This window comes from Erigeron canadensis, chromosome 8 (assembly GCF_010389155.1).
Source record: "Erigeron canadensis isolate Cc75 chromosome 8, C_canadensis_v1, whole genome shotgun sequence".
NCBI lineage: Eukaryota > Viridiplantae > Streptophyta > Magnoliopsida > Asterales > Asteraceae > Erigeron > Erigeron canadensis.
Window position 1 is genome coordinate 28,846,560 of NC_057768.1, and position 27,184 is coordinate 28,873,743.

Here is a 27,184-nt window from a genome sequence, read left to right on the forward strand (position 1 = left end):
CATCGTACATCAATTGCTTCGTGAATCTTCGTGCATTAGTTTAACCATATGTCTAAGGGTCAAGATCTTATCTTATTTGTTGTATTTTAATACTTGTTTTACAATACCCAACCCTATAATATATATATATATATATATATAGTTCAAAAAGGTATGAAAAGAAGAGTAAAAGGATAAATTCCAAGCTAACACTGGATGGAAATTCTATAGATTGGTTTATTAGGATGTGTTTGATTTATGCATTTAGAAATGAAAATAATACAACAATATCCGATATCATTAGAGCAATGCTAAATTGACAAACACATTACAAACTAATTTTTACAAAGACATTTGATATGTAGAGTGGTCCAATCAAACAAAAAAAATCTAGCATCGTCAGTTTTTACAAACACACTTTTATACATGAGGTGGTCCATCCAAGCTAACAATGGATGAAAATTTATAAATCGATTTGTCATCGACACCATCAATACCACCGTTGTTACCATCCCCGTCTTCATCACCATCATCAATTTTACACCACCACCCGTTGCCACAATCACCACACTGTCATTGTCACCGTCATTTCCGCCGTATCGTGCGGACATGATTAAATGGAATACTTGAGTTAAACACTATGTTACCAGGGAGAAAATCAGAAAATCTGATTTTATTAGAGGGAGGGGTGTTTTTGTAATAGAGCACCACGAGTCTCCAAATTAAAATAAGTATTAAAACAAGTATATGTGGGATCAATCAAAATTTGTCCCCATCTCCACAGCACCACACACACACACACACAGAAAATCAATCAATCAATCAATCGGTCGATCGATCCAAATTGATCACAAACAAGTAAACAACTCCTACTCTTCCATTTCAATTCATATGTATATGTTATATTCACTTTTGCCATATATATATGTTGTGATTTATATCTGTAATAATTACATCCAGATCCACGTAATTTGTATCTTCCTGTCGCTATTAAACAATCCCTTGTGTATATAATTTAGCTTTTTCTTTATTGGATCGAGAATACTTAGGTCATTTATGTGATGAAGTTTGACTAAAATTTATATATAATTTATGGGACTGATATATGAATATATGAGGTGTTAAAGCTTTCTTAAATTGGTTTGTTTGTGTAGTTTTAGGTGAAGATGGGTGTTGCGAAGAACGATGTTAGCGTGGACGAAGGAACGCTTGAAATCGGGATGGGTACGTTTTACGTGATCATCGTATATGCTTTTCGTTCTTCAGTTTAGTTGTTTGGTTTACTAGTATACTGAAATGAAACGCCTTTAGTTCGGTAGCAACGTTCATTGGGTTTGTTTAAACTGAAACTCGTTGGAACATAGAGTACATACAGGCATACAGCAATGTAATCGAGTATTTTTCTTTTGTTTTTCTAGTATTAATACCATATTGGCCTTTTGTTTATATAACTGATATGTATATTATACTGTTTCGACATCATGAAAAGATGAAATTTTTATTGATTGATTTGACGCTCACATGTGTCAGTACGGTGCTTTGGCTGGCCAGTATGTAAATGTCATTGATTTGATGATTTATGAACTTAGTGACTTTTTAATGTTTGAGCAGAATATAGAACCGTCTCTGGAGTTGCTGGACCGCTGGTCATCCTTGATAAAGTCAAGGTTGGTTTTTATGCCTTCTTCGACATCTTCCACGTTTTCTGTATGAATTTTATCTATGTATGCATTTTTGTAATACACACCACTGTTTAAATTAATATTTACTTTCCTCTTAATATAATCTCAGGGACCAAAGTATCAAGAGATTGTCAATATCCGTTTAGGAGATGGTTCCATCAGACGTGGTCAGGTTTTGGAAGTTGACGGAGAGAAGGCTGTTGTCCAGGTCATTACTACATGGCATTCCTTGTGTGCTCAAATATTGTTTTGTGTTCTGTTTATTGTCATCTCGATTATTAATCGATGGGACAATTTGTTTTGTCTCGATTCAGTAGTGTACTACTGCGAGCTACAATGTACCTATATCATTAAACAATGGAACCTTTTTTTTGTTTTGTTTTTATCACATTTTATGATCTTGCTTTTTTTTTTCCTTCTGAAACTAATATACTTTTTACGTTGACCAGGTCTTCGAAGGGACATCTGGAATTGACAACAAGTTCACAACCGTGCAGTTCACTGGGGAGGTACATAAGTTTCAATTTTAATTTTTTTTGTTTTTTTCTCCTCTGTCAAGCGAATTTCCTTTAAAAACCCGTTAATATTTCCTCTGTCTCATCCTTATATGATCTTTGTATGAGTTTAATTTAATAGTCTAAAAAAGAATAATGTGGTACTGATAGACCAGTATTAAAAAACAGTTCTTTTTGCCATGATTAAGCAGATAAACTATGCATATGCAAAATTTGTTTGATGGAGGAAAAGTTGTTCACTTACACAAAAATTTTGTAACTCCACAATGGCACAATGCTGGCATAAGGGGAACACAAATCTTTTTTTTCCAATTGTTATGGATTGCCTTTGATCGTTGTCATCTAATGCGAAAGATTACTTGATCTTACCTGTTAGGAACTTCCCTTAGCCTTAGCACAGCGGAAGCAATTAAACAAGAAGATAATACAAGAAAATAGATAAACGACACGAGATTTAACGTGGTTCGGCCCCAGTTTGGGGCCTAGTCCACCGGCTGCAACTAGGTTATTTTATTAAGCTCTGAACCATAAGATTACTATTACAATGGGAGGTATATATAGGAGAACAACTAGGGTTAGAAACTTGGTCCCCAAGGAAACCTAAACAGGCCTCCTTAATAGATCAAGCTTTCAAACCTAACAATCTCCCAATCTCCCACTTGAAGGCCTTGCGAAAAAACTTCAGCCCGCCATTCAAAGAAACAACATTCCCGTCATCCAGTAACTCCAGTATTAATCCTCCAAGCCTTCGGTTCCAAGAACAAACTTAAACTTCAAAACAGAAGTTTCCCAAGTCTTCAATTCTCCATGAACAAGCTATGATTTCAATAAAAACAGATAGGAACAGAAGTCTTCATAGGTCCAGCTCTCAAGAACAAACCAAACTTCAATCCATGCATCCAATGTATACCTAGTTGCAGCGGCCCTTTTCATCCGTCACCTGAAAAGCCCATTGAATCTGTATACCGCTCCAATATAGTCAGACACACACAGCTGACTCTGTCATGGCAAAGTCCACCAATGACTCATCCTCAATCTCAACCAGTTCCTACTGATTTGAAATACCGGCTCCAGAGACTCCAGAGGAACAACACTCTCCACTAGCGGTAGCATCACATGAGAGATTTCATTCGGAACCCTGGTCTTCAGAACTCAACGTCGATTTCAACATGTCAACACACTCCTCGTGCTCCCACTATTTCAAAATCCCGTCCCAGTTTAAACCTCAGAATACGCTCCAACAGATTACCTGAAAGTCCCAGAGTCCTTTACCGCGCACCAGACTCGTATAACTCTTGAATCCGCGAGCCAAGACTTTTCTTCGAAAGTTGGTTCAATTCTTCCGGTAGTGCAGTAATCTGCGAAGTCCCAAAGTCCTTTACCGCGCACCAGACTCGTATAACTCTCGAATCCGCGAGCCAAGACTTTTCTCCGAAAGTTGGTTCAATTCTTCCGGTAGTGCAGTAATCTGCACATTCCAAAAGTCTAAACAACAGATGATTGCTTCACTACAGTAGGTAACATTAAATGAAGCAAACCAAAATCTGTAACAAGAGTCTTCACTGCCTTCCAATGAGTCCCAATGTATCAACCCAGACACATTCTCATAAGCAAAATTTTTATCAACCTCGGACGACTCTAAAATCCCGAGCACCTCATGCAACCCCATAAGTCAACCACGCACAACTCCCACTGTCCCTATTATTCCAACCCATGCTAAACTAGACTTCATGAGACATACCTCCACTCGTATTCAACCAGCGAAAACCTTCACCCAATACCAGTACAAAGATCCACTCAAAAGTCAAACACTGATTAACACTGAACAAGGAATAACATCCACAGTTCCAGACCAGTTAACAGCAAATGATCAATAACAGCAGTAGAGAAAACAAGCGTAAGTTCCATGACTTGGCTAACTTTTTTCACTCGTGTCGACACTAGCAACCCTGGAACAAGAATACTTATAACTCAAAGCACTCCAGACCAGCTAGTTCTATTTTCTTCATAAACTATTTTCTTCATAAACGGTGCCACATCCAACAGAAATCCAATCCAATCCAAAACACATGTATATACCCGGTCGAACAAAGGCTTAACCCTAATCAACCTAATACCTTGTTTCAATGTAGTAATGGACTAACTTCAAACAATGGTACTTATCTTCTTTTCTTGTCTAATCAATCAAGGTAATATCACAGTAACAAACTTAGTAACAACCACCCGCAAAAAACACACCCTAATCTTGAACCAAAATAACCCGAGATACAACTCAAACAATAAACTGAACAGAGACGACAATACCTGAACCTCTAATCAATGACGAACAAGAATGTCACGGTGGTAACCAAGAACAGTAGCTAATACCTCTCGAACAAGAAAACCAAAAACAGTGCTCTTATTTTCCAATCGATCAATTAACACCAAAACCCCCAAAATCAGAAGCCCTAATAAAGTTCTTAACCGGCGAGGATAGGCGACTGTTTGATGATGAAACAGTGGCGGAACAGCAGCAACAACAGCTGCAAACCAGACCCAAAACAGATCACAGAAAGAAGACGGCCAACAGCAGCAACAACAACTAATAACAGCAGCAAAATTAGCAGATTTCAGCAGAAACCAGCAAACAGCGGCTGAACAGCAGCTAATGGCAGCAAACAGCGGTGAACAGCTGCAAATGTGGCGGCTGTATGAAACACCAGCGAACAAGAGAAGCAAAAAACTGAGCTCCCTAATCTCAAAAAACAGCAGCCAAACAGATCTGTCTCAATCTGTTTCAACAGCGAACAAGAGAAGGCTGAACCAAACCCTAATCGGCAAAGATAGCATCCCCTTAATGGAACCTTTAGCTCTGATGCCACTTGTTAGGAACTGCCCTTAGCCTTAGCACAACGGAAGCAATTAAACAAGAAGATAATACAAGAAAATAGATAAACGACACACGAGATTTAACGTTGTTCGGCCCCAGTGGAGGGCCTAGTCCACCGGCTGCAACTAGGTTATTTTATTAAGCTCTGAACCATAAGATTACAATTACAATGGGAGGTATATATAGGAGAACCACTAGGGTTAGAAACTTGGTCCCCAAGGAAACCTAAACAGGCCTCCTTAATAGATTGGGCCTTCTGGCCAGCAAGCCTTCAAACCCAACATTACCCGGGCATTATCTTGATTAGATAAATATTAAACTTCATACAAGCTTTTATCTGGGTGAGCTCGAACCTTTGAAAAAATTTAAAATATATATACGTCGAGTAATAGTTTGATTTATTAGTTATGATCTTAAGATTATGTATAGTGGTGGACTAAACTAGGCTGCCCATGTACACATTTATTGGAGTAAATGTATCAAGTGGAATAATGATGCTTTTTATTTAGGAAAGTAATCATATCAGAACAATATAGTACAAGAATTTAATTTTTAATGTTTACAAATAAATAATTATATTTTATATATCACCGTGAACTGCTTGTGTGTGTATTTTTTGATTTGGCAATTATAACTAGAAAGTTTCTCAAGCGCTTAGCCAAACTTAATACTTTTTAGATAGGAAACTGCATTTGGTAGATTTAAATTTTGTCTTGTAGCCAATACATTTGATTTTAAATGCAAGTTTTGATAGTGTTTGAAAATGTTGCACGTATGATTTGAGCACTTGATTGCATCTGGTTGGATAAACTACGTCAAGTCGTCAACTCCATATTATGTAACTTGTGTATCCTTATAAGTTGATGAACTTTTCGTTTTACTTAATTCAACATTTGGTGCTTAGATTTTGTTGTCCTCAATTTCTAGTTATCTCACTCTGTCTTCTTTAGGCGTAAGTTATATTGTTTAAAGAAATGATTGATGCACTTGCAGGTCTTAAAAACTCCTGTTTCCATGGACATGCTCGGGCGCATATTCAATGGCTCGGGGAAGCCTATTGATAATGGTCCACCTATTTTACCCGAGGCTTACCTGGATATTTCTGGTAATCTTTTATCTAGATCTTGTGTTAATTATTATGTTTATTTGATAGATTTGTGATACGAACCCATCCCATAATAGGCTTGCATTATGCCATAAGCTAAGTGTAGAACTCACTCCTAAAAGCTAGCTCAAAGGAAGAGGGGACACCTAGGCTTATAAACCACCAACCAATCCCATACTTGGCCGATGTGGGATCATATCAATACCCTACCCTTTGAAGAGCCAACGTTCTCGTTGGTCACGGCTATGTTGGTCACGGTTGGCACCCTTCTCCTTGGGTCCAAGCCACCACTCCATAGGCCACCACTCCGAGCGTTAGAACCTCGAAAGGTAGGGCTAGCTCTGATACCAATTGATACGAACCCATCCCATAATAGGCTCGCATCATGCCATAAGCTAAGTGTAGAACTCACGCCCAAAAGCTAGCTCAAAGGAAAAGGGGACACCTAGGCTTATAAACCACCAACCAATCCCATACTTGGCCGATGTGGGATCATATCAATTTGTTATGTTGTATGCTTTATGTTTCTCAGTATTCCGTAAAATACTAAGAGAAAACATCTATACAACATATGGAACTCGAATCCTCTTTTACCAAATCTTTTGCTGCTCTACTTCCTGACAAATGACATTAGTAAACACAGAAACCATTTTGAAAGCCATATATGAATAGGTTGATTTGGTTTTTATCTTTCGTTTCTGATGGACCAAGTTGGTAAAATAAATAAAGAAATGTGTTAGGAAATGGGTCGAATGGGTTGAATTTGCCTACAATGCATTTTAATGCTCAAGACCTCTTAAATCGCTTTATGCGATACACTATATCATGTTTGTAACCATATAGTCTTTGTAATCATGTTTAACTATCCATGTATACATTTTATATAAGTTGAACAAGAAAGTTACCTGCCCGACCTTTTTTTGACCCATACTAAATAAGTGGCCACGGTTCAGACTTACCTTGGAGAGGGGGCGAATCAAGAGTTTTTGCCAATTCGGGGGTAATCAAATTGGGATTTTAATATACAAAAATAATTATGTAATAGAAAATTAGAAATACATTAATAACTTGAAATTTAAATATGATTGTTTAAAAACATCAACATAATACTTTCAAGTTCAAACTTCCTTGTTTAGAAACATAAACATAATACTTCAAAGTTCGAAAATAGAAATATTATTATTGATAGATCAACAGATTAACAGAGAAGTTAATGACAAACACAAACAATAACTTGGTAATAAAATAAGAATTAAAAGATAAAGTGATAATCTTACTAAAGTTTATTTAAAAAAATATCTGTAAAAAAAAAAACTGACCGTCTTTGATCTGATTTTACTCGAATTGGCCAAATTTCACCTGTGTTGACCCGTGTTTTACCCCATTGATCGAGTTTGTAGTTCGATTTGGGCTAACTTGACCTGTCTGGCATCCGAGTCCCAAGTCGAGTCCGTTTACTTGGCTGAGTCAGCCGAGTTCTACAACCATTGTTTCTTTTGACCCTTTATCTAACCTGACTGCTTAACCCAGTTTTTCACCTCTGTCGACTGCTTTTATAAGCATACAAACTTGTTCTCTTTACCAACAAAAACTAAGAAGCACATATTCATCACAATTAGCATTTCTTAATATATTATTATTGTATGTTTATTATTTTTTAGGTAGTTCCATCAATCCAAGTGAGAGAACATATCCTGAAGAAATGATACAGACTGGCATCTCTACAATTGATGTCATGAACTCAATTGCTAGAGGGCAAAAGATTCCTTTATTTTCTGCTGCTGGTCTTCCTCACAATGAGATTGCTGCTCAGATCTGTCGTCAAGCTGGTTTGGTCAAGCGTTTGGAGAAAACTGAAAACTTGCTTGAGGTATTTATTGTTCTTTTGGAGATTGCTTTACATTTGCTATCATACTGAAGCTGAATTTTATGTGCATCTTTGGATGATGTGCTTCATGAACTTCAGTGATCCCTGATGTTTATTAGAGGTGGCTGTGTTGCCCTATTTATTGAGAAATTCTTCGCTTTGTGTTATCTGGCCCTAACGAATCAGAAGTGCCTCAGAAAATGAAAATAGCTAAAAAGGAAACACGAGACTATGAGAGATGAGTAGAATGGATTGAAAGTTGTTCAACTAGTATTGGAATCCTTACAGCCTTAAATAGTGTTCTTATAAGCAGTTAAATACTTGGATTGTTATCGTGATAACGGTTATTTTTGAAACCATATGTAGTGTGTTCTATATATATAAAAGTGGGCAGATATGCTTGGCAGTTAACCAAACGCGTCCATTCTTGACCTGCAACTAAAATTTGTTCTTACCCCAACCCCTTTTAACCTGGTACCAGCCCCATTCATTTTTGCACCTCCAGTGTTTACTGTCTGTCTCGCAAGTATTTGGTTTCGCACTTTCGCCAGCTAAAGTTTTTATTTCCCATTAATTATGTTTACCCTTGCTTCTACAGGCGGGTGGAGAAGAGGACAACTTTGCCATTGTTTTTGCAGCTATGGGTGTAAACATGGAGACTGCACAATTCTTTAAACGTGATTTCGAGGAAAACGGATCAATGGAAAGAGTGACTCTTTTTCTAAATCTTGTAAGTTCCTTGTATCTATATGTTTGTTGTCTTATACTTTCAAAGCTTTTCACTTGCTTATCTTTGTAACACTTTCTTATAGGCCAATGACCCTACAATAGAGCGTATCATCACTCCTCGTATTGCTTTAACAACAGCAGAGTATCTAGCATATGAATGTGGCAAGCACGTTCTTGTCATCTTAACAGATATGAGCTCTTATGCTGATGCTCTGCGTGAGGTAATATAACTCTAACCAACACTTTCTCATCTTCTTTTGTTTGTTTTCTCAAAAAGCAACTATCTATTAAAACCCTTTTTTTATGAGTATTGCAGGTCTCTGCTGCTAGAGAGGAAGTACCTGGAAGACGTGGTTATCCTGGGTATATGTATACTGATCTGGCAACAATCTATGAGCGGGCTGGACGTATTGAAGGACGAACGGGCTCTATCACACAAATTCCCATTTTGACTATGCCTAATGATGGTATCATTTACAAGTTATTTGTGTTTTTACCAAAACAAAAATAAAAAATACAAGTTAATTGTTATTCGTTGTTTTACTCTTAATTCTGGTACTAATTACTCTTTTCTGCAGATATCACACATCCAACTCCTGATCTTACGGGGTATATTACCGAGGGACAGATATACATCGATAGACAGCTTCACAACAGACAGGTTAGATGACTAAGTGTTAATGGAAGTTAGTGATGTTTGCTTTGTTATTTATCTGAATACCTTAAGTGAACTTTTGTTAATATATTGAAATTGGCAGATTTACCCTCCGATCAATGTGCTTCCATCTCTATCTCGATTGATGAAGGTAAGCTTAGCATACAGAATTAAGCTGTGAACTAATCCTGAAGTTGGAAGGGGTTTGGTTTAATTAAAGATTGTATGATTGCAGAGTGCTATTGGTGAGGGTATGACTCGCAAAGACCATTCTGATGTCTCGAATCAGGTGAGGATTGTTCGCCTGTTATACATTTATGATTTATGTATCCTTTCCTCCTCTTTAACAAGTCTGATTGTGTACAAAAGTTTTAACGCATGAAACTAACAAAGTTTAATGTTAATTGTTCAGTTATATGCAAATTATGCCATTGGTAAAGATGTCCAGGCTATGAAGGCCGTGGTTGGAGAAGAAGCTCTCTCTTCTGAGGATTTGGTCAGACTCTCTCTCTCTCTCTCTCTCTCTCTCACACACACACACACAACATCTGGGTGGACCTATAAGCTCGAGAAAGTTTTAAGCTATTATTTAAATGTGGGTGGCAATTACATCATATTTACTTCTCAACTTGTCAGCTGGAAGTTTGTTTGGGTGAGTTAAATAATTATATCTAAACTAGTCAAACGGGTTAAATGTTGCTCAAACTCTTTATAATGCTAACAGCATCTTTAATTATTTTCCTTGGGATCTTTCTATCATTCTGTAACCATAGTTAATGCATTAGTTTTATAAGTTCTCATTTGTATGATGGTAACTCGAACAGCTATACTTGGAATTTTTGGACAAGTTTGAGAGGAAGTTTGTGGCCCAGGGAGCATATGACACCCGAAACATCTTCCAGTCACTAGATCTAGCATGGACGCTTTTGAGGATCTTTCCCCGTGAGCTTCTTCATCGTATTCCAGCCAAGACCCTTGATGCCTTCTATAGCCGTGAGGCAACCAACTGAAAGGACCTGGGTTTCTTATGGAAGTTATGGTAGTTATTTATTGAATGTTTTTCGTATTTTGGCATAAATAAAAAGGGTTGTAATTTTGTGTTTGATTTTGTTGAAAGCCTATGCGCCTTGGCTGTTGATTCTCTTTCATAAGAGGCGGTTAGGTGATGTAATTTATGGTCTGTTTGTTAGCAGCGCTGAGTATAACACATTTAGTGTTTTTGCAGTCGAGAGGGGTGTTCGAATTTGGTTAAAAGCCATTATCATTCTTTCATTGTTGTTTCCTGCTAAAACGGGACTCTTTGTTGCTCGTGAATGTTATTTGGAATGAATTTAAATTATATTCTATTATGAATTGTTTTTTTCTTATGGTGATTTACCCTGTCTCATAGATGTCATTTAAGTTACTATTGACCAAAATCTAGGTGGCCTATCGTTGTGTATATATCTTTGGTATTGAGCTTCTAACAAAACTGTGTGCGTATAAGAAAAAAAAAATTCAAGAAATATGCATGTGGCGACCATGGGGTCCATGAGTATGTGTCTATGTGCTACTTTCATATAGAAGTGTTTGAAGAAACATATTAGTGGTATATTTGATCAAATTGTCTTTTATCTATTGCTAATGATACATCTTTTTTCTTTTAAAATACTATGCACGACTTGTAATTTGTTCTCTGAAGTTGACAATTCACAGTTTATACTTTGATAATTAGTTGATTATGAGGCTCTGTTGGCTGTGGCTGTTTTATGAGCTTAGGTTTACTGTTTGTGACTCTGCTGATATATGGACCGACTATGAGGGACTAAGGGTGTGTGAAGAAGACTGATGATAAGCGTAACAGGATGTGGGTGACGGCAAGGGAGGATATCCAGTTGCCAAGACAATGCACAACTGTTGTTAAGTTTTGGTGTTTTCTTTTGGAGCTTGTATTTTGGCTTTCATGTACAACCTCTGGTGTCCAATCTAGTTAAATAAAATTTTAGTTGGCCGTAAAATAAAAAAAAACTGGTGCCAAGTTTCTTTCTGTTTTCTTTTCTGGCACCACTTTCTCTTTGCTGTATTTAGCGAAAAGACAATTGATTGTTATTATCTTTACTTCTTCCTTGTAAAATCTTATTGAGATTATTAAAAATATTGAAGTCCTCATATAGTAACCACAAGAAGATTTAATCAACTTTGACATTTGCACTATAGTTGAAACTCCCTTTAGACTATAGCCTATTGTTATAGGTCACGTCAATTATATAGGGAAGAGTCACTGTACATGTTAGTATGTTACATGGACATTACACCGGTGTTGGATCTGGTGGGATTACTCAAAGATACTTGAAGTCTAGATTACGATCACCAAACAGAAACCTACAAGCTACAGACCTGCTTCTTTTGACCCGTGACAGATAAAAGATGACCAAAATCTACCAATCCACAAATAAGTAAAAAATTCATTTCAATCTTCGACTTGTTACAGATTAATACATTACAAAATTAGATAAACAAAAGCCATGTAATACAATGAAGTCTCAATTCCACTTCAATTGCATAGTTTCAGCTCTTCATTAAATTTCAATGCACTATGCCCAAGTCAACATTATATATTACCTTGATCATTCCCTCTTTTGGTGTAATCACAAATCTTGATACCATCTAACCCACAGATCTGCATTTCAATATGGAAAAACATGACAAACTCTCGGTGTTCAAAGTTATCTTCAAAGTTCCTAAAACGTTGATATAAATAAATAGGACTTAGAAACTTAATGAAATTTGAATGAAAGCACAAGTGAATGAACACAAATGAAAGTTGCCATAAATATCAAAACTATGAAATCTTATGATTTAGGAATCCTTGAAATATGTTGCTACATTATGACACATTGAATGGAAACTAGACATGTATTCACAAACTAATTACCTATTACCAAAAACCTGATTAACGTTAACTACTAAAAGGCGGGGATTTTACCTTCAATCATGAATCCAAAGTATGCAGAAGATGGCGCTTCCAGACGTTTACCGGAGGAATATACAGCCACCTAGAAGTTAAGAACTTTTTCTGCGACCATTAAACAGTTTTTAAAACAAATAAGAGGATGTTAGGATTTCTGTTATATTAGTGTCTACATGATATTGAATGACAAATCAAGATATTAAAGGTGATAAAATAAAAGGCAATATATAAAGTTCGGATATGCTTCAGTTACATGAAACCTTATTGAACGTGCTTCTATCACTTTGGTCAAGTAACACATAAAAAAGGGTATACAAGTAATTTACTACACAATTTGATAATAACTTTGTTGGTTGTATGGAATTATTTAAAACCATATATACAACCCCTAATTAATCAAATAGTCATAAGCACAAGTACTCTAAATGGTCCAAATGAGTCAGATGGGGCAAAAGTGAGCTAATTTGTAATTAAAAGATTACAACCTCTTATGTGGCCTTATTCCAAACAAACAAAAAAAAAATAGCTTAGTATTTAATGATACAGTTTTTACAATCACGTTTTTTTTTCTATCTACAATAACAAGGACAAGGGACGTATATATGTTTGCAGGTCAATCCAACTTATATTAAAAAACCACGGTCGACCCAACACACCAACCACTTACCCAACCACTCATATTGCTAAAGTTAATGTTATGAAATGTTATCTTGTTAAATAATAACCAGTTTCAAATCACATCCAAATACCAACATGAGAATACTAAAGTTAATATTATGAAATGTTATCTTGTTAAAAATGTTACTTTCATTACCGGTTTTTGGATTTAAGTCTCCTGCTACCTCCTTCGTTTCATTACTTAAAGACTGAAGAAGCGCCTTTTGTGAAGGTAATTCCGCAATGAAAAGAAGAGTTTGAGCCCAACCAGCATATTTCCCATATTTTTCCACAAATGCATCAGCCACACGGCTGCAAAGCTTGGGTGTCAGACGTGCGCCAGCCAGCTCAGGAAGTAGGTATTTGGTAGCAATCTTGTTCATCCCATGCATCAAAAGAACATTCATATTTAACAAATTGTGTAAAAAAAATGGTGTGCATATTGAGCCTTTAGCCCGCCTTTCTAGATGTTGCAAAACGGGCAGTCAAGAGGGGTTTTCAAAATGGCATTTATGGTTCCAAAAACCTTTTTGGAGATTTTATGCATTAGAATACATTTCAGATGACTTAGACCCTACATGTTCAACCCGTTTGATCCATTTCTGCTTAAGTTAAAAATTTTAATAACAGTCATTTGATCCGTTTTAGATAAAATATAGTCCAAACCAACCCATTAAACGGGTCAGAACTGCCACCTGTACTTTCCTATACGAAACTTAATATATGAAAACTAAGGCTAAATGAACTCATTTTTAGCTAATTATGAACTGACCTTTTAATATCCCAGACAACTTTAGTGGATTGTATCCAAATTTATAGCAAACATAGCAAAAAAAAATCATCATAACTAATTTGCAACAAAACCTAGATGGATCATCATATAACTTGACAGCTTACACTGAAAGTGAAATCAACTATTTTTCACATGCACCTTTATTTCTAAACTATTGCATGGACATATAAAGATGTATGTAAGATCTAAGAAGCTCACCTTCCAGACATGTGTATCAACAGGAACAGCATGATGTTGATCTAGAGAGAACAAAGCTATGCATGCTGCAACTTTCGGACCGACACCAGGTAGTGTAATTAGAGCCTCAATCACACTTTGAAGATCCAACTTTCGAAGAGATGCAAGCCACTCTACACCTCCACCTGGTTTTGATTGCAGCACTTTTACAGTGCCGGTAATGTACTTGGCTCTGCTCATCGTAGACATGAATATGAAATAAGTAAAGCTGGAAAAATGGGCACTGCGGCAGGTTGGGTGATTAGTCAAAATAGGCAGGGTTGGTATGAGTTTATCTACAACACTTCTCTCTCCAAATTTTATTTTTTTTCAAAAACAAAACTAGCATGTCAGATACGATTACAAGATAACATCTATATCTATATCTATATCTATACTACTCTATAATGCAAACTACCCCCTCTCCCTTTAAGTAATTAAGATTTTGAAATGACCATATTACCACTCTTCTTTATTCACTAATTTAAACATCTTCACCTATTTACCTATAATACCCTTAATAAAATAAATTCAACATAGATCCTCTAACCCTTATAACCCCATTTACATCAATTAATTTACATTCACCACCATGCCACCACCACCGTCACCGCCACCACTGCCACCGTCGCCACACCTTTTTCGCTGCCACCATCACCGCCGCATTGCGCGGGCATCCGTCTAGTTTATTATCAATGCTAGTCAATTATTTTGAATAATTCATAAATACACCATGGATCCCTTTTGATGACATGTTTCCTCTTAAGCTAATTTCTTTGTTTTGCCTGTTTAAGTTACAAGTACTCCCAACTAAACCGTCCGAAGGCACGATATTTAATTGGGATAAAACCTTGCCCCCTCTGCAGGACTCAAACCTGACTGGAGGACTTTATTGTGAAATTCCTTTAAATGTCTTTCCCACGTCTCGAACTCGAGGCCTTAATAAGCAACTACCCAGTTGTTATTAGATTCCGTCAACCGATATCTGGTTAACCGGCAAAGAGATAGAGCTCAAATAGTAGAGCTACAACTTTATCTAGCTCAATAGATGAAGAATCGCAGTTATTAACAGCATTCACATGTCCAGATGGTCATTATCAATGGAAGGTAGTTCCCTTTGGATTAAAACAAGCACCTGGCATATTAAAACAACCCAGTTGTTATTAGATTCCGTCAACCGATATCCGGTTAACCGGAAAAGAGATAGAGCTCAAATAGTAGAGCTACAACTTTATCTAGCTGCGTCGCCACACCTTTGTCGCTGTCACCATCACCACCGCATTGCGCGGACATCCGTCTAGTTTATTATCAATGCTAGTCAATTATTTTGAATAATTCATAAATACACCATGGATCCCTTTTGACCAGTTGGACATGTTTCCTCTTAAGCTAATTTCTTTGTTTTGCTTGTTTGAGTTACAAGTACATAATCTCAGATCGACCCACTCATAAGTAAATGGGTGAATTGCCACAATCAGAGATGTATGACCAAACCAACATAGCTATCTTTCAGATTTAGATATAAACTGATATGAAAGCCTAGAATGATTTTTAAAGGATCATTGTATAACATATTAGCATGAGAAGGAACACCAGAAATATTGCTACAATGTTGAATCCGAATAATACTCCAAGGACATCGAAACCAAATAACAAATAGAAAATCAAAGATCCGAAACAATCCTAAATCATTGACAAAGTCCATGACACTTTGTTTAGTTATCAACATATGTGTCCCACAATCATCATTCTCTTGCTCCCAATTTATCAGTTTATCACTAATATTACATAATGTATTGAGAAGCGTATGATAGACTGTTAGTACTTTATAGTAAATTTTGTTGTTATTCGAGCTATTCAACTTCATGATCACAAAACGCATTGCTAGTATTCACAAAAATACTTAGCTTTCTATGCACAAGTTTTACAGAGCAATAGTACTACGTTGCCAATTATCACAATTCGCCTGCGATTCTGTAACCACTTATAGAGTTATAGTCAAACATATCTACATTTCCACCAAACCTAACAAACTTAATCTACGTGCATATATATATATGGGGGATGGGAATATAAGGCTGTCGGGTATCTAAGCTTAGGTGTGGAACACTCACATATTGTTTTTTTAATCCATAAAAATCATGGGGGCCCATGCATTTATTCATTAAACAAGAAATAATAAAATATTAGTATGTGAGGGGTTCCACACCTAAGCTTAGGTGTCGGACAGCCTTATATTCCCTTTTCCATATATATATATATATATATATATTATATATATATATATATTATATATATATATATATATTCACATAAACAATCAAAATACAAAACAAACTATGCATTCAAAAAGTTCACAACTTTATTAACAACAAAAAAAAAATCTAACCTGTACCCAAACCCAGCTTTTCGAAACTCATCTTCCGAGACTTCCGACAACCGATCCAAACTCGGAAACTCATAAAACTCAACCCCTTCAACACACCCCAAAAACTTGCCTAAAGAAGAAACAAAATCAACCATTTGAGTAATCCTCTTAATATTATTATTACTACTACAAATAAACTGAATCAAACACTCAAGTGGGTCCTGTCTCAACACTCTAGCACCACTCAAACTCACTGCCAGGTCAGCAAACCTCGGGTCACAACCCGAAAACCCGACCCATAAGTCCTGTAAACAGATACCCATGTTCAAAAAATCAAGCAAAGCTGATTTAGCAGCAGATTTGTTATTAGAATTGTGAAAGCAGTACAAAACGACGTCGTTTTGACATGAAAAATCTTGAACTTGTTTGAGAGAAATGAGGTGGGACCCAATTACGCCTGTGAATTGAGATGGGGTTGTTTGTTTCCATCTGAATGTTTGGCCAGTTGGGAATGTTAAGGGTAAATTAAGTTCTGATTTGTTAAGATTTAAAGGGACCCAATTATTATTAGTGTTTTGTGAAGAGGTTTTAAGGGTTGAAAGATTGGGTTTTTTGGAAGTGTAAAATGTGGTTATGGTGGTGGTGGGTTTTGGGGTTCCGGCGGAGGTGCTTCGTGATGGCAGGGGACGGTGTCTTTTCATGGTTGGAAATTTGGAATTATGGTTGAATGATTGTCGCGAAAATGGCTTGGCCTTTTGGGAAGTTTTTTTTTAATAAGACAAAATTAATGAGTACCCTCGTATTGTAATCCATCCGTTAATTATATCTTAATTTCATCTTTTGATTGTATCATATATCCGACAAATGTAAATAAGCCCAGTCGAGCATGAGCTTGACAGTGCATAAACTCGAATCTCATTGCTTAAACTCGAGCTCGGCTGGTTAAATATCAAAAAGCTCGAGATCGGTTTGATTGTTTAAAAACATAAACGAGCTTGATCTTGGCTCGAGCTCAAGCTCGGTAAATTATCAAAACTAAGTTCCTCATATCGATTATTAGAAGCTCGAGCTTGAAAGCTCGTTAGTCAAATATTTGGTCAGAAAACAAAACAATAGTTGTTGGATGCTGTTACAAAACGTTTGAGCTTATAGGCAAACATTCCATAAATGTAAACAAGCAAAATGCGTCAATGGTAAGGCTACTGTACTAGTACCACAAAAACAATTGACAACGAAGCCTTAAAATCCTCCGGCCAGTAAGAATAATGTTTCAACAAAAATCGTCTCAATTGTAACTTGGCGACAATGTCAAACAAATCTTTAATACAAAGTCTGATGTATCACTACCACATACAAAGGTTATTAAGTATCACAAAAGTATCACAAAACATGGCAGTAAGTGAAGACATTAGATCATTCGGTTTCCATGTAAACAATTATCTCACAGTTGCAAGCTAGAGTTCGAGTACTACAAAAGTCTCATTAAAAACCTACATATGATGATACATTACTACATTAGAACCACATATCCACATCTGTTGGTATAAGAATCTCATTAAATTATGATTACAACTAATAATGAAAGACATACATTTACTTTGCTTGTTTGATATTAGGCAGTAGGACCTCAGTGGGTATGTCCTATTTTTAAAGAAAAAAAAAGTTTGAAAAAAACTCAAAAATTTATTTACGAAGATTTCAAGTTCTGAAAAGTGTACCTTCATTTACTTTTCAATTCATAACGTCGCCTAATCCAATCCCCTCCGCAAATAAGCATTTCTAATGTGTCGTGAGCCAACTTAGATCGAGGGGTCAATAACTCTGCCTCCGACGCTAAATGTTGCCTTAGATGCAACTAGGGGTGTAAACGAGTCAAACATACTTGTGAGCATATGAATTAGATTTAAAAAAGCTTGTTACGAGTCGAGCCTAGACGATGAGCCAAGTTCAAGCTTAACTATTGACTTGTTTATTTATTTAGCCCGAGCTCGAGCTTCGAATATATAACTCGAATAAGTTTGCGAGCCTAAACGAGTTTTTTTTAATATAATATAATAATACATTAAAACATATTCTAAATACCTTTTTGACCCCATATTTACATTCCCATTTCGATTGACGAAATGACAGTTTACTTAAATTCAATTTTCCCTTATTCAGGTCTAATTTTCAAAAATTATTAGATTAAATATTCTTTCTCTCCCACGGTGTCGTCATCTCGTCTCTTCCCTTCCCACGTTTAACGGAGAAAACTAACAAAATTTAACGACCAGGATTGTTGGCAACGAGAATGAAAAACCATGAGACTGTTTGCAATGGAAAAATACACATGAGGCGAAATGCGAATACCAACCATCACATAGACCATTTGTGAAATTTCCTCTATTTTTTATGTGATTTTTCATTTATAATATAAATCGTACTGTAATATTTAGCGGTATCTAAATTCTTGACCATTTCACTTTTATTTCATTGACACTCCATTCTTGGGTTTTTTTTTGTAAGGGATAAAAAAATAAAGGATAAGAAAACTAGTGTTCTTGTATTCTTGAATTTTTTCCTAAAAGAAAAGGAAGTGAAGAGAAGGATTACTTAGGGCTTTTTCTTCCAAAATCCTTTTGGCTAGATTTGGATGGAAAAATTATATCCTCTCCTTAGTTGACCTTACTTCACCATCATCGTCATTCATCCACCTCTTTATAATCCAATTCATTTATTAGGAGTGATCGTGATTTATAAAGAGGTCAACTTATGACTACACATTATTTTTACATTCTTTTTGTTTTTGAAAGGTGGATTGCTCCCGTGATAGTTAAATACTTAAATATCATGTATGGAGTTAAAATATCTTGTATAGTTAAATAAAGACATGAGGATGTTATAAAACTATGTTACAATTACATAGATTAATTTTATGAATATTAAAAAATAATATAAAATAAATAAAAGGTCTGTACAAAATAACGAAACATTGGCATATACAACATATATATTGGAGTTTGTATTTGATGAAAAACGAAAAGATAATAAATTTTGTAAATTAATATTAAAAGTAAAATTGAAATACAAATTTTGAGTCATAATGAAAATAACAAGTGATAATTAGGCTAAAAATCTAGTCTAATAACTAACTTCTCTATCACAAATTCACAATCCATATAAATTAACATTACGCTATGTTCTTGAGTTTTTTTAAAGAAGGAAAGGAAAGAATATGAAGGATTGTAAAAGGAGTTGTGTTCTTGAGTTGATTTTAGTGATGGAAAAGAAATGAAATGAGAGGATTTGAAATGATAGTTTAGTTGATTTTGTTTAAAATATTTTCTTCCCACATTTGGGGTGATTTGAAAGGAAGAAACTTTCATCTCCAATCTTTTATCTTCTTTTATAAACTAAACTTGAGAACATAGTGTAGATGATTTAAAGGGATTCATATCCCAACTAGGCTTTTTTGGTATCTAGACCACATATACTATTTGCAGCGATTGCAAATAGTGCGAGCCTCTCTGTCTGTAATGACAAATCTAACAAAAAAATAGCGGGCCCCCTGTTAGTAATCGCTGCAAATAGTTGGATATGGACAAAAACACCACTATTTGCAGCGATAGTCTGGTTTAATTAAAAAAAAATGGTCTATTAAATTAATAAAGGAAATATCTAAATATTGATGAAGGTTTTACGTTATAACCAAATTTTATTGTTCGTAATAGGAAATATCAACTAGTTAAGTACTAGTTAACTACATATTTATCTATTGCTTACTAGTCCTCATCTTTTATTTAATACTAAACAGTCCTCTAAGTTTTGTATGTATACACATATAGACCTTCAATAAAATATAAACACATGTTTTCTGTAAAAAAATCCCTATTTCTTTTTCTCTCTTTTTGCTTTGGGGAAGAAAACATTATACTAAATCATATCATATATCAAACCCTCATTTCCGCCATTTTCGGACCCCACAATTCCTCTAAACCCCTTCTTCTCCCCTTTCTCTCACTCTCTGTGACAATATATAAATTATAATAATGCCAGCCTCTTCTTCAGGTATATATATATACATACATATCTCTACTTTTATATCTATATATATTTATACACACAATTTTCAGATTAACCTTATATTTAAGTTCAATTTCGGTTCTAATTGCAATTAATTTATGTAATTTCGATTCAATTTTATAGAAACACGAAACAGGTGGCGAAAACGTAAGCGCGGCGGCGGAAGCGGAGGCGAACAATCACGAAAACCTAGACCGAAACCGACGCGTCGTGTCGAAGACGACGATGAGGATTACGAACAAGAAGAAGACGAAGATGTTGAATTGGATCAACAACAGAATGAATTCGATAACGATTCGCCGGATCCGGTCGCCGGAGCATTCACCGGAGCTGGTGGTGGTGGTGTTGTGGTTGCCGGAGCTGGTGGTGGAGAGAAGGAGGTTGAGGCGGATGCGGCGGTGCGGGTTTCGATGTTTCCAAATGTGGTGAAGCAGAAGGTGAACCAGGTTCACGAGTCGGTGGTTCGGGTTGTGGAGAGGGAGAGAGCGTGTAGGAGCGGCGATAGTAGTAGTGTCGGTGTTGGAGGGATGTTGTTGGAGAATGTTTCGTATGGGCAGATGCAGGCGGTTTCTGCTTTGCCTAAGGATGCGCCGGTTTTGACTGGTGGAGAGGAAGGGTCTTATGTGATTACACCGCCTCCGATTATGGAAGGACGTGGCGTCGTTAAGAGATATTGGTCGAATCGTGTTCATGTTGTACCAATGCACGCAGGTATACTGTTTTATCTTTGTGTAATTACTCTGCAATGCATTTGTCAGTTATATTATATTTAGTTATAGAATTATATACACATTGTATTGTATTCGTTTGTATATGTGTAGTGGATTGTATAATGTATTTTGATATTGTGGTGTGGGTTTTGGTGGATGCAAGTAGATTGGTTTTCACCAACGACGGTAAACAGGTTAGAGAGACAAGCTGTGCCACATTTTTTCTCGGGGAAGTCAATGGAGCATACTCCAGAAAAGTATATGGATTGTCGTAACCGAATTGTTGCTAAATACATGGAAAATCCAGCAAAGAGGTTGTCTGTTTCTGACTGTCATGAATTTTTAGTTGGGGTTGATGCTGATGATGTAACTCGGGTTGTACGTTTTCTTGAAAATTGGGGTGTCATTAATTATTGTGCTGCTCCACCGACTGTTCATGAACCTAGAAATGAGGGCTCATGTCTGACGGAGGATGCAAAAGGAGAGTTACGTGTGCCAGCAACTGCTTTGCGATCTATTGATAGCTTAATCCAATTTGATAGGCCTAGTTGTAGGCTAAAAGCATCAGATATATATCCAGAATTGGCCGTTGATAGTGAAGAAAAGTCTGATTTGGACAGCAGAATACGAGAGGTATTATCCGAAAACCGGTGTAATCACTGCTCTAAATCTCTTGGCATTGCGTACTATCAGTCTCTCAAAGAGGTATTTACCAATCACTTGTATATTTTCTCTTTCTTAGCATTTCTATTTTTTTTTCCTTGAAAATTATCAACCCTTATATTTCTGTGGTTGACAATGTATAGTTAAGTGAATTAATAACTACTGGGTAACTATTTGATCTTAAGAGAATTGTGAAGTTGAATTATTGATGACATAAGACTGGTTGAAAAACTTACAAACTGCAAAGCATTTTTGATTGCTGAGCGTTGACAATGTCTTTGACCAATAGAATGCCTTTGATGTTCATTGACCAAAAAGATCCCCATTATTATATACATTTTTTTTGTCCTTTTGTTTGCAAGTCACTTCATGATGTCATACGATACCAATTGATATAATCATAAAACAAAGCAATATCATTCAATAATTAATATTAGTATGTAGTAGGGAACATTAACTGAGTATATATGATCTAGGAAAGCGTTATGTTAATTTATGTGGTATCTGCCTAGAGTACTTATCTTGGAAATGTGGCTTTATCTCTCGATATAAGCGTATCTTTTTTCCATTAAATTTGATCATTGCTATTCTTTTCTGATTACGAGTTTACGACATTATTTCTTTGTATCATGTGGGCTCTATCAGAACATTTTTGTTGCTTATAAGTCTGAAATGCATCTGTTTGTTTATGCTCCAAGTTTTGTCTGATTCTGCTTTTTACTTTCATGACGCTTCATTCTGATACAACTGTCTTTGGTAGATGGAGACAGTTTTATGCTTGAATTGCTTCGGCGAGGGGGCATTTGTTGCTGGTCATTCAAGTTTGGATTTTATAAAAGTGGATTCTAGCAAGTATTATGGAGATCTTGAAGCAGACAGCTGGACCAACCAAGAGACGTTATTGTTGCTGGAAGCTTTGGAACTTTTTAATGAGAATTGGACTGAGATTGCTGAGCACGTTGGCACAAAGTCAAAAGCTCAATGTATTCTCCATTTTGTACGCCTCTCAATAGACGAGATTCCTCTGGAAAAAATTGAAGTTCCGGCTGCTTCAAACATGCCCAATGGTAATGGATGTGGAAAGCCACAATCATATGCAAATGGGAAAGGTATGTCTACAGCTCTCAATCTCTTTATTTTTTCCAAGTGGCAGGCTGGTTAAAGAATTTCGCTTATACCCGCAACATTAATATAGCCTCTATTATTGAAGACCTTGAAATCGAAGATAAATTGCCGTTTGAAAAATCTGGAAATCCAGTAATGTCTCAAGTGAGTTGCCTTTTGTTAAAGCTCTATAATATATTTTGAAATACATTGAATTATATTTACATTCCATGATGATAATAAATAATTAAAATAAATACCTATTCTCTCATGTGTTTACTTTTATTTGGTTTTTTAGGTTGCCTTTTTGGCATCTGCAGTAGGCCCCAGAGTGGCTGCTGCCTGTGCACATGCATCTTTAGCTGCATTATCTGAGAATGATCATCAAGGTGCTTCTGAAAATGCAGATGGGTCTGTTTCTGAGAATAGGTAATTTTTAGTTATTTGCGATCGGTGGCTTTCTATTTTCTTGGGTAAACTATGTTACTCTTTTGATGCTGTACTTATAAAATTAAAAGGTCCATGTGAAAGCTTTGCACAGTTTTTTAGTTGTTAAATTTTGTCAAGGGCTTGCTCTCTACTTGTAGATATTTCCCTTTAGTTTATGTTTTAATGAAAGCATGGGGGATGCTTATGGTTAATAGTATTTGTTGTTAATATGAAGTAATTCATGTAACAAATCATCCATGACAAGTAATCAAATTCTATCTTTATAAAGGTTTGTTCTTACATTTGTATACAAGTAAACTCAAATATAATGCGGTCTATGAGTTGTTACTTAAATCTTTATTACTAACAAATAATGTTATCAACTCTTTGGAAATTACTATTGTTAATGTCATCTGTCCAAAAAAATTGTTGATGTTATTGCTTTGTAACTATTATGACATATCAACTATTCTTTTCTTTGTTTCATTTAACTGTTGTTTTCAGATATGTAATAGTAGTTTATTGTCTTTTAGTCATTAATCTCTTCTATTTGAAAAACTGCTCCTATTGGTCTAATGTGAGAGTTCTGTTTTGAAGGATGAATTCAGAAAACATGAATGGTAGAGATGTTAGAAACCCAATTCAACCAAAAGGTGGATGTTAACTCTATCGACATTTGCTTACTTACTCATCTGACATCTCTCCTCTTTTTCTGACTATATTGTAAACTTTTTGTCAGACGAGAACTCTGGAGGGAATGCTACTCCTATATCTTTTGAAAAGATGAGAAATGCAGTAAGAGTGGGTCTCTCTGCAGCCGCAACGAAAGCAAAGCTTTTTGCAGATCATGAAGAGAGAGAAATTCAAAGGCTTTCTGCTAATATAATCAATCATCAGGTATATGTCTGTACCGAAAGTTCTAAGAAGTTCTAATATGATGAACAACGTACCTTTTTATCGTCAACCACTGCATTCCAGTTAGAGATGGCAAATTCTACCCAAATACTTATAAATTAGTTGATTCTGGTTACACTATATCTAACTGGCAAACTGGTGAAATTAAAAAATGTTAGTGAGAAAGTAAACGAGCCCAATATGTCACTGGAAGTGTGTTTAATTTCTAAAACATCCTAAATAATCTCTCAAAATAATAGATGATCCCTGTTTTTTAAAATCATACGAGTATGACACCTTAGTTGTCTAGAAAAGTATTGAGAAAGGTGTTTGGGGTCAACCCAACCTGATCCGATCCGATATGTTATTAATGTAAAAATAGTTACCTGTTACCCAACCCCTATTTTGCCCATTTTTCCCATCTTTAAGGTCCGTCTTAAAGTATATGAACACTAATCTGCGTTCTCATTACTAGTTTACTACATTAGTACATTATCTATTAATAACAATGATACCCAATCACGCCAGGGACAAGGTACGGGGAGTCCGGAGGGTGGGATGTACACAATTATACTTATACGTAATGTACATGGTTCATAAGTTCTAGGATTCAGATTCATGGCTTTTGATATCATGACGTCATATCTGTTTAGTTAAATACTTCACTACTTCTACATAGCTCCAATACTTGTATCCGGGTTCCAAGTCTTCCTGGTTTGAGCAGTTGCACAGGTTGCAGTAGTTTCTTTTTGGGAAGAAATATTAGTCAAAACTACTTTTCTTTTATCATTAGATTTTGTCACTATTAGAGGGGACAGAGGAATGACAATGCAAGGCAATTGGGTGGTTTTCAAATTTTCATTTTATTTGAATGTGGGCTATTAGTGTTAACTGGAAATAGCCATAGCTGTATTCCGAATAAGTAAAGAAAGAGCATCTCCCTACCAAATCTTACACGTGCTACATATGCAGACAGTTTTCTCAGTTTGAACAAATTTTTGACAACTTATATCCATTAAGCTACTTCCTCAAAACTTAAAAGGTTTCTTTGTGTTGGCTTACACCAAGAAGTGTCCCCTAGATGGTACCGTTATCTAACTAGCCAGTCAATGTGCATGAAGCATCAAGCCATCAATGCAAGATTTATGCTGGAACTGGAAGAAATATTGTGCACTTGAGTAAGCCAACATGGACCCTGGGGGTGGGGCAGGGAACTGTACCACTGCTTAATTGGGATAGAAACTGCAACTGAGGCATCTAGCACAGAACTGACCACTTGAAATTTCTAGAGGGTGAAGCCGTGAAGAATCAGTGTCATGCGTTGTCAATATGAGTGGGTTTGGAAAGTTGAACTGTAGAAGCCCTAAATCTTAAACCAGTATTGTCTTAAGTTGCAAAATACAAAAATAAGTAACAAGATGGCTTATCATGGTTGTTTTGGCATGGCCTATCATAAACAAGCTTACCTGAAATTGGACCATTAAACCATACTTGGTTTTACCCTGAAAACTTCAAAACTATATAGCATGAACCCAATAACCTGAATCATAAGTGGAACTGGTGGGTTCTTGGATGGACCTGAATGCCAACCCCTGCATCCTAAATTTATCTTCCTCATTTTTGCACTTTGTATTACCTTTTTACTCCTCTTCCTTGGTATATCAAGTACTGGCATTTAATAAGCTGAGTAGAGCTGTGTCTTATAGGACTTGCAAGCAATTTGAATGATCATGCTGAGTTATGTTTACCATTTTCTTGGGTTATCCCTCCACGTATAGGAGTTATCGGCCTTTGGAGTTATCTTAAGCTTTAACCTATATTTATCATAGGTTTCTTTAGCTGACACTGGCAGTTTCTGTAAATATGGATAGGAAACATCAAGAGTAGCTGCCAAATCATCAATTTATATTAGTTTTTGCAATGCTATCTTTAGTTGCTTATCGACCATTCAGTTTAAATAGTAATTTTACGTGTTGCTCTTCATCTGTCTTTTACAGTTGAAGAGGTTAGAGCTGAAGCTGAAACAATTTGCGGAAGTAGAAAGCTTATTAATAAAGGAGTGTGAACAACTAGAAAGGGGAAGACAAAGGGTATCAACCGAGCGGGGCCTCATGCTTTCCTCCCAATTTGGTGCAACTAGGCCCACAGGCTTGCCAGGTGTTGGTTCTTCAATGGTCAACAACAGCCCTGGACCCAGCAGGCCGCCGGGATCAAATCAACAGCCGTTCATTTCGGGATTTCCCAGTAACCAACCCATGCACCCACAGATGACCCAGCAATCCATGTTTGGGCTTGGTCCTAGGCTTCCTCTTTCGGCTATCAACCCTTCATCTTCATCAGCCTCACACCCCATGTTGAGACCCGTGTCAGGAAGTAGATCAGGTTTTGAATAAATTATAAATATTTTTTTAACATTTTTCTTGAAAACAGATAAAGATTTTCAGATGGGCGGGCAAAAAGGTGAATCTGGAGGTGATTTCTGCAATGTGGGTGTCAAGGTATTAGTTAAATGTTAATCTGACTTGAATCGTTGTCTTTGTTGGGTCCTTGGCATATGATGTTGTACAGTTATGATATTGATTATGTAGCAATTTAGCATGTGTCTTGCATTGTGGACATAAGCTATCGTATCCTTGTATGCTTATGATTGCTTGTGGAACATGTCCCTTTAAAGTTGTTGGAGCAACATTTGGAATACGGGTAGCGTAGCGGCTAACAGTGTGAGGCTATTGTTGGCTTTTAGCAGTTAGAAGTAGTTAAATACCAGTAATTTATATTTTCATAGGAAATGTATGTGACTTGTCTTGTAGATTATTATGAATATGAATTATGATGTTGGATTAAATGTCAATTAAGGCATGTGATTGTTGGTGGTCTGAATTTGGGTTTGGATGTTGTGGGCTATGGTAGCTTCTTTTGTATTTGTTTAATTTAAAA

The 27,184-nt window shown here is 36.1% G+C and overlaps 3 protein-coding genes across 7 annotated transcripts; 2 read left to right on the forward strand and 1 right to left on the reverse strand.

Annotated features, from left to right (window-relative positions):
* Window positions 1–729: 729 nt before the first annotated feature.
* Window positions 730–10,750, forward strand: LOC122609877 (V-type proton ATPase subunit B1). Of its 3 annotated transcripts, none has more exons than XM_043782819.1 (15): window positions 730–837; window positions 1,134–1,203; window positions 1,591–1,646; window positions 1,771–1,869; window positions 2,111–2,170; window positions 6,039–6,150; window positions 7,812–8,020; window positions 8,616–8,747; window positions 8,830–8,967; window positions 9,063–9,213; window positions 9,325–9,407; window positions 9,505–9,552; window positions 9,637–9,690; window positions 9,814–9,897; window positions 10,226–10,750. In XM_043782819.1, exons 2-15 carry the CDS (start codon window positions 1,146–1,148, stop codon window positions 10,409–10,411), a joined length of 1,470 nt encoding a protein of 489 aa, XP_043638754.1. In that variant the 5' UTR covers window positions 730–837; window positions 1,134–1,145; the 3' UTR covers window positions 10,412–10,750. The 3 variants fall into 3 exon arrangements, with proteins under 3 accessions (XP_043638754.1, XP_043638755.1, XP_043638756.1); XM_043782820.1 differs by lacking the exon at window positions 730–837 and adding an exon at window positions 854–872; XM_043782821.1 differs by lacking the exon at window positions 730–837 and adding an exon at window positions 947–1,028.
* A 965-nt stretch (window positions 10,751–11,715) lies between these two features.
* On the reverse strand, window positions 11,716–17,136 carry LOC122578802 (N-glycosylase/DNA lyase OGG1). Of its 2 annotated transcripts, none has more exons than XM_043750844.1 (5): window positions 16,407–17,136; window positions 14,000–14,210; window positions 13,166–13,382; window positions 12,367–12,456; window positions 11,716–12,121 (listed from the first exon to the last, which is right to left on the reverse strand). In XM_043750844.1, exons 1-4 carry the CDS (start codon window positions 17,084–17,086, stop codon window positions 12,437–12,439), a joined length of 1,128 nt encoding a protein of 375 aa, XP_043606779.1. In that variant the 5' UTR covers window positions 17,087–17,136; the 3' UTR covers window positions 11,716–12,121; window positions 12,367–12,436. The 2 variants fall into 2 exon arrangements, with proteins under 2 accessions (XP_043606779.1, XP_043606778.1); XM_043750843.1 differs by having other exon boundaries at window positions 11,716–12,060; window positions 16,407–17,135.
* A 3,102-nt stretch (window positions 17,137–20,238) lies between these two features.
* Window positions 20,239–27,127, forward strand: LOC122578422 (SWI/SNF complex subunit SWI3C). Of its 2 annotated transcripts, none has more exons than XM_043750382.1 (9): window positions 20,239–20,432; window positions 20,571–21,158; window positions 21,324–21,862; window positions 22,581–22,929; window positions 23,031–23,089; window positions 23,223–23,353; window positions 23,951–24,006; window positions 24,093–24,250; window positions 26,245–27,127. In XM_043750382.1, the coding sequence occupies exons 1-9, from the start codon at window positions 20,414–20,416 to the stop codon at window positions 26,638–26,640; spliced, it is 2,295 nt and encodes a 764-aa protein (XP_043606317.1). In that variant the 5' UTR covers window positions 20,239–20,413; the 3' UTR covers window positions 26,641–27,127. The 2 variants fall into 2 exon arrangements, with proteins under 2 accessions (XP_043606317.1, XP_043606316.1); XM_043750381.1 differs by having other exon boundaries at window positions 20,241–20,432; window positions 23,016–23,089.
* Window positions 27,128–27,184: the final 57 nt, after the last annotated feature.

Excerpts from the sequence above, each read along its gene's own strand:
- LOC122609877 (XM_043782819.1), top strand. The coding sequence starts at position 1,146 with ATGGGTGTTGCGAAGAACGATGTTAGCGTGGACGAAGGAACGCTTGAA. Across the intron at positions 1,204-1,590 it reads AACGCTTGAAATCGGGATGG|AATATAGAACCGTCTCTGGA; the intron begins GTACGTTTTACG and ends ATGTTTGAGCAG. Across the intron at positions 8,968-9,062 it reads ATGCTGATGCTCTGCGTGAG|GTCTCTGCTGCTAGAGAGGA; the intron begins GTAATATAACTC and ends TGAGTATTGCAG.
- LOC122578802 (XM_043750844.1), bottom strand. The coding sequence starts at position 17,086 with ATGAAAAGACACCGTCCCCTGCCATCACGAAGCACCTCCGCCGGAACC. Across the intron at positions 14,211-16,406 it reads AAAGCTGGGTTTGGGTACAG|AGCCAAGTACATTACCGGCA; the intron begins GTTAGATTTTTT and ends TACGATGAGCAG. Across the intron at positions 12,457-13,165 it reads AGACTTAAATCCAAAAACCG|AAAAAGTTCTTAACTTCTAG; the intron begins GTAATGAAAGTA and ends TAATGGTCGCAG.
- LOC122578422 (XM_043750381.1), top strand. Across the intron at positions 22,930-23,015 it reads ATCATATGCAAATGGGAAAG|CCTCTATTATTGAAGACCTT; the intron begins GTATGTCTACAG and ends ACATTAATATAG. Across the intron at positions 23,354-23,950 it reads GGGTCTGTTTCTGAGAATAG|GATGAATTCAGAAAACATGA; the intron begins GTAATTTTTAGT and ends TCTGTTTTGAAG.